A 7311-nucleotide genomic window follows, 5' to 3' on the forward strand; every position below is an offset into this window, starting at 1 on the left:
GCTGTCAGGTGAGGTGCACGTTTGAATTAGTATATACATTTTTAACAGGGGTGGCTCATGTCGTGTACGCAAACCCATCACAGTTAAGGCTAATTTATTGACTGAATTATAAAAATAAGTCTCTTCTTCAAACCAGCAGTACAGAGTCTAAGATGTACTTTTTTTCCTTATGGAGTAAGGAAGAAGAGGGCTTCCTAGCTGGCGCTAGTGATAAAGAATCTGCCTGCCAAAGCAGGAGATGTGGGTTCATTCCCTGGGTTGGGAAGATTCCCTGGAGAAGGAAATGCAACCCACTCCAGTGTTCTGGCCTGGAGAATCCCTTGGGCAGGGGAGCCTGGCAGGCTACAGTCCACTGGGTCACAAGACTCAGACATGACTGAGCACATTGGGTACTGTGTGCTAAGTCACTTCAGTCATGTCTGACTGTTTGTGACCCCATGGACTGTAGCCTGCCAGGGCTACATGGAATGGGTTGCCATGCCCTTCTCCAGGGGATCTTTGTGACCCAGGGATTGAACCTGAGTCTCTTATGTCTCCTGCATTGGCAAATGTGTTCTTTACTGCTAGTGCCACCTGGAAACATCATAACTTATAAAGAAGCTAAGAATTACAGGCATATTCAGATGCAAACAAACATGATTAGTTGTGGACTTATTTTATTGAATAAACAGATTCATGCCTCCCTAAGGATCTTGATATGGTCATCCAGCTCCAGTAGGAATTAATAGGCACACAGAAAACTGTTATTTTTCTTTACAGCTGTACTAAAAATTTTCTTTACATATAATGTTTAAAAATTATCAACCTAAAACTGCAATTTTAAAAGTCTATTTATAGTTACTCTTTTTCTAAAAGTATCATCTACTCTATTTAAAAATTAAATTAAGGTTAATTTGCATTAATATGTTTTTATTAATATACTGTATTCTCTGAGTTCTCTGACATTAGAATGGCTGCAGTGTTTTTTTGTTTTTTTTTTTTAATCAGACTAAAAAGTGACAGGAAACTGTTGAGTATCTAATGTGAATGCCTAGGGAGACTGTGAGAGTGTCAGCTATGTCCCGGTGGGCACTTCTGGAAGCCTCGATCATTGCTTGAAGTCTGGAGTGCTCTGAGCATGAACAAGACTTCCGGTGGCTATTCCTCAGGACACTTATTACCACGTCTGGAGCTTTAGCTACTGTTGTTTCCTCTCAGTTTTGGTCTGAAATTCCCCTGATTTCTCTCGTTCTATAAATGAAGCCAGGGAAATGTCCATTCCAAGGTACTCAGCCATGGTGATCAACATGTTTGGAGATATTATTCTAGAGAAAAGCAGAGGAAAAAAATTCAGAATGCTTTAGAAGGAGTCAAAGAGACATCTTCAGGGAATTTCTTGGCAGCACAATGGTTAGGGCTCCGGGCTTCCACTGCAGGAGGTGTGGGTTCCATCCCTAGCGGGGAAACTAAGATTCCGCATAACACGGCCAAACAAATAAATAAAAGAGAAATATCTTTGTAAAGATTACGTGTGAATTCTTGTGCCTCACACTGTGCATGTCACTGCTGAGAGGGACAAACGCAGAAATGTTGCATCACGGGCACTGAATGCTGTCTACAGAGCTTTGAAAAGTCTCAGTTCTCAGGCCACAAAGTGTATTTTGGTTGTTCGGTTGTGTCCAAGTCTTTGCGACCTCTTGGACTGGGGCCTGAGGTCTCCTCTATCCATAGGATTCTCCAGCAAGAATATTGGGAGTGGGTTGCATACCCTTCTTCAGGGGATCTTCCTGGCCTAGGGATCAAACCCGGGTCTCTTGCATTGCAGGCAGATTCTTTACCATCTGAGCCACCATGGAAGACCCATTAGCTGTTTAATCCTGCAAAAATGACTTACTGTCTTTAAGCCTCAGTTACTCGAAGTGTGATAAACCATGCAAGGCTGTCATGCCAAGTCCGGCCCAAGTAGACACTTGATGAATCTTACACGCTGTTCTCTCTTCTCTTCAGAGAAGATAGTGGGCCTGGCCTAAATACACTCACAAAGACTCTGGAACTTTAAGCATGAAGTTGCAGGTCCTCTTTCACCAGAGGAAGTGAGGAACTTGCCAAAAATCCTTAATATTTTTCTGGCAATGCACTCGAGTTTATTGGTCCTTTGTTTTCAAAATAGAATTTTATGTCAGCTGAACTGATAGAATTCACCTCCTGTCATTGGGGTTCTATTTGTTTTTCTTGAAGTTAATAATTTTTATTCTCTAAGAGGGCTTCCCAGGTGGCGCTAGTGGTAAAGAATCCACCTGCCGACATAAGGGATGAGCGTTTGGTCCCTGGGTCAGGAAGATTCCCTTGGAGAAGGGAATGGCAACTCACTCCAGAATTCTTACCTGGAAAATCCCATGGACAGGGGAGACTGGCAGGCTATATCTGTGTGGTTATAAACAGTTAGACACTACTGGAGCAACTCAGCACTCTGTAAGAACCAACAGTTTCTGAATTTTCTCAACATCTGGAATAACCAAGCACAGCTAGAATTAGTCCAATAAGTTGCCCTGGCATTATTTAGATATTATTCTTCCTTCAACCTTAAGAAAGATACAAGGTTGTTTTCTGGTAAAAGAGGTAGCAATGATGAGAGCAATTTGTTCACAAACAACCAAAATGATAGAGAAGTCATTATTCACTTACTGTTTCAGGAACAATACAATATGCAAGAATCTGGGTATTATCAAGTACAACTGCTCCTCTAAAATAGCATTTACAATACTTTGGGCAGCATACTCCTGTTTCAGCAATGGCAACAAAAGTGGATACCTGGAATAAAAAAATCACAAAAAGTTATATTGTTAAAGTGGTATTTTTTTGCTGCCATGGTGAGCACTAATTATGAAATTTTAGATTTCAAGTCATCAACGTATGTCTATAAGTATGCAAATCATGTGTAAATATTAGAAAAAGCCTTGTGTTTTCTCTCGTGATCATATTGGGACCAGTGCTAACACGTTTCCAGCTTCCCCAGTGGCTCAGTGGCAAAGAATCTGCTGGCAATGCAGGAGCCCCAGGAGATGCGTGTTCAATCCCTGGGTCGCAAAGATCACCTGGATAATGAAATGGCTACTCATTCCAGTATTCTTGCCTGGGAGATGTAATGGATGGAGCAGCCTGGTGGGCTATACAGTCTCTGGGGTCACAAGAGTCAGACATGACTTAGTGAGTAAACAAAAGCTAGTGTATCTAATTTCCTGGAGTGAACTCCTGGCCTTTATTGATTTTCTCCTCTGTGATGGTCTAGATCTATGGAGGGAAGTGCATTGAGATTTTTTTTCATATTTTTCTTTTCTCTCTTTCAGCCCAAACATCAGATAGCTGTATACTATTAAGAAGTGGAACTGCAAAATTGTTTTACCCAAAGGAAAATGCTCCTGGGCGTGTACAATGTGGCTTTATTTTAGGCACACTATTGTTACTACAGTAAGCAAACTCAGATGTTTGCAAAATTAACTGGAGTTGAAGTGGGATGAGCATGTAATGAAGCTCCCATTAGACATTACTTTGACATTTTATACTTTTATATTATGCTTCTGTGTTTCTTGAACCACACCCCTCTTCAAAATTCTATTTTTGTTTGTGTGCTCAATCACTTAGTTGTGTCTAGCTCTTTGCAGCTCCGTTGGCTGTAGCCTGGCAGGCTCCTCCGTCCATGGGATTTTCCAGGCAAGAATACTGGAGTGGGTTGCCATTTATATGTAAATAATGTTTTTCATTAAATTTGGGAGGTTTTCAGCCGTCATTTCTTTAAATGCTTTTTCTGATCTTTTCTGTTATTTCTTTGTTACTCTCCTGTGTATATGTTGATATGATTAAAGGTGCCCCAGCTTTCTCTGAGGATCTGTTCCTCTTTTTCCATTTATGTTCTCTCTTCCTTCTTGCATATTCTCTGTTCATTCGTCTTGAGGTTCACTTTTTTTTTTCTGCCAGCCCAAATCTACTGTTGAGCTGCCCTAGTGCATCTTCCTTTTCATTTACTCTTCTTTTCCAATCCCGAATTTACATTTGCTTAAAAAAATCTGTATTTATTTATTAATATTTGATGAAACATCTCCATTCTAAAAATATGGATTTCTTTAGCTCTTTGAATGGATTTAAAATAGCCGCTTTGAAGTTTGTCGGCTAAGTCCAACATCTGGGTCCTTTTCAAAGCAATTTCCATTGCCTATGGGTTTTTCTCAGGTGTGGGTCACACTTTTCTGTGTATTTGCCTATCATACTTTTTTATTAAAAACTGAACATTTTAGATGACATGTGGTAGCACCTCTGGATAACTGTCCTTTGCGATTGTTTGCTTGTTTATTTCCTCAGTCACTTGGCTGAAACTAGTTCCATGAGGTCTATCTCTCCTCCAAGGTGTGGCTTCTGATGTCATTCCTTGAAGGACTCCAGCCAGAGAAACTGGTTTTAACCAGGCAATCTTTGACTGCCTCTTTCTCTTAAGCCTCTAGCTGGTCTGCCTCTATTTGTATCCTATCTACCTCTTATGCTGTAGTTTGCTAGCTGGTAGTGCTATTTTTCTTTCTTTTTTTTTTTTTTTTGAAGCGTTCTGATTTATGGTTTTATCCAATGGCAGAGGGAGAAAGATGCCAGTCTTTGCTGCTGAGTGTGACCTTGTCTGTCAGAACCCCTGTTATGAAGCGGGAGTTGGGTGATGAGAAAATGACTCTTCACTGGGTTTCTCACCTTAGTTATCAAACCGAGTCTGGGGGAATGGTAGGAAGTAATGCTGCCACCCAGCTGCTGTTACCAGCCTGTATGGATCTTCCAGCACCCAGAACCTGCGGGTTGGGGTCTGCTAATTTTTACTGTCTCGTAGGTCTACCACACATAGGTCTTTTGCCACATGACTGCTGCTCCAACAACAAAGAGCTGTGGGAAGAGGAACTGCTTTCTTCAACAATAGCCTCTCCCCAGGTCTTTCCTGCCTTGGAGGTGGAGGAGCAAACACTGTCTGACTGAGTCTATCCGTTCATTAGAGGCCTTCCACAGAAATCGGGATCTTTCAGTATTCAACTGCTGCCAAACTATCCAGCGGAGTTCTCCCTCTCCGGGGACTGGTGTGTGTGCGTGCATGCTGCATGCTCAGTTGCTTTTTGTGACCCTGCAGACTACAGCCCACCAGGTTCCTTTGTCCATGGGATTCTCCAGGCAAGAACACTGGAGTGGGTTGCACTTCCTCCTCCAGAGGATCTTCCCTACCCAGGGATCGAACTCAAGTTTCTTGTGGCTCTTGTGTTGGCAGGTCGGTTCTTTACCACCAAGCCACCTGGTAAGCCCCTCCAGAGACTGGGGGACATGGGAATTACCACTGGTTTGCTAAGCCCCTGAAACTCCTGTTCTGCAAGGCAGAGCTGTTGTGTGGAGGATGAGTGTAGTTCCTGGTTCCAATGCCAAGGCCTCTCAGAATTCTTACCAAATTTCTGTAGGTTTTGTTAAATAAATACTTCTCAATGGATTGCATGCTCTTCAGTCAATCTCCAAATATTTTAAATGATTGTCTTTGCTAATTTTGACTTGCATGGTAGATGTTTCTTTGTGAGAGCTTTTTCCCTGCTGTACTGTCACCTCCATCACCTGTTTTGACACTTTTAATTTAATTTTATGATTTCCTTAGACTTTAAATAGCCTCATTGCTTTTTAGACAGGCTTTTTGTTGGCTGTTTCTCTTTCCTACAGATATAGCTGATTCATAGCATTTGGTTCCTGTCAATCCCCTTTTTAGCAATTGTAATAACTACACTGGCCCTAGATATATTTTTCAATATACTCCACTGATTGGCTCCTTTGTATAAAAGTCTTCCTATTTGTTTCTTCCTTGGTCTATTCTACCAAATATAAACTTATATCATCCTCCAATACTTCCCCACATATATTAGTCAATCTTTCAAAATATTTTATCTTTTGGATGATTTTTACTTCAGTATTCTTTTTAGAAAAAAATTATCTTCAACAACAATGCTAAAGATTTTAATAACTTCTCACTACCAACTTTTCTGTTATATTGTAATATTCTGATTAGCAATTTAAGTTTATGTTTTCACAATATCATATGCTCATAACCATATTATTATCCTTAAATGGAGTAAACTCATTAATTTAATGCAGGTTGAATGTTTTCTTTGACTAACTCAGGCATTCAACCGATGTCTTTTGTTTTACTTTTCATATTTTAAAATTTCAAAATGAAAGATGATAATTACCTATATTGGAAGATTATCATAAGAGCAAAGATTACTGTAAGATTTCACTTACTTGGTTGAACAGCCCTCAAACATTCCAGTTTTGATAAAATATGGGCAAACAATGGTGGTTTTAATTTTACTTTTTTGTAGTAGCTTTAATTCAAAGTAGAGAGACTCCGCAAAGCCACAAGCTGCAAACTTGCTGGCACAGTAATCTGAAACAGAGTGAGGAGCTGTTAGCAACAGACTTTGACAAGTTAATTCATGGAATTATTTTGAAAATGGAAACTCCCTTCCCTTTCAGTTTATTCTGGGGGCAAAGTGAAAGTGTTAGTCACTCAGTCATGTCCTAAGTGCACCTCCATGCAAGAATACTGGACTGGGTTGCCATGCCCTCCTCCAGGGGATGTTTCTGACCCAGGTATCAAACCTGAGTCTCCTGCATTGGCAGGCGGATTCTTTACCATCTAAGCTACCAGGGAAAGCATCCTTTAAAATCATTTTCTGTGGCCACTCCACTCCTATAGCTCTATACAGCATCAGTTTAGTTCAGTTCAGTCGCTCAGTCGTGTCCGACTCTTTGAGAACCCATGAATCGCAGCACGCCAGGCGACCCCATGAATCGCAGCACGCCAGGCGACCCCATGAATCGCAGCATGCCAGGCCTCCCTGTCCATCACCAACTTCCAGACTTCACTCAGACTCACATCCATCGAGTCAGTGATACCATCCAGCCATCTCATCCTCTGTCGTCCCCTTCTCCTCCTGCCCCCAATCCCTCCCAGCATCAGAGTCTTTTCCAATGAGTCAACTCTTCCTGTGAGGTGGCCAAAGTACTGGAGTTTCAGCTTTAGCACCATTCTTTCCAAAGAAATCCCAGGGCTGATCTTCTTCAGAATGGACTGATTGGATCTCCTTGTAGTCCAAGGGACTCTCAAGAGTCTTCTCCAACACCACAGTTCAAAAGCATCAATTCTTTGGTGCTCAGCCTTCTTCCCAGTCCAACTCTCACATCCATACATGACCACTGGAAAAACCATAGCCTTGACTAGACAGACCTTTGTTGGCAAAGTAATGTCTCTGCTTTTCAATATGCTATCTA

At 41.3% G+C, this 7311-nt stretch overlaps 1 protein-coding gene across 1 annotated transcript in view; it reads right to left on the reverse strand.

The window, feature by feature from the left end:
* Positions 1-639: 639 nt before the first annotated feature.
* The window catches only part of LOC120878593 (short-chain dehydrogenase/reductase family 16C member 6), a 22035-nt gene continuing 15363 nt past the window's right edge, over positions 640-7311 (reverse strand). Inside the window, exons 5-7 of the mRNA XM_040261258.1 lie at positions 6280-6424; positions 2665-2790; positions 640-1304 (exon numbers count right to left, since the gene is read on the reverse strand). Of these exons, the coding sequence (XP_040117192.1) occupies positions 1178-1304; positions 2665-2790; positions 6280-6424 (398 nt within the window). The 3' untranslated portion in view covers positions 640-1177. The remainder of the gene's footprint in view (positions 1305-2664; positions 2791-6279; positions 6425-7311) is intronic.

This window comes from Oryx dammah, unplaced genomic scaffold (assembly GCF_014754425.2).
Source record: "Oryx dammah isolate SB20612 unplaced genomic scaffold, SCBI_Odam_1.1 HiC_scaffold_19, whole genome shotgun sequence".
Lineage (NCBI taxonomy): Eukaryota > Metazoa > Chordata > Mammalia > Artiodactyla > Bovidae > Oryx > Oryx dammah.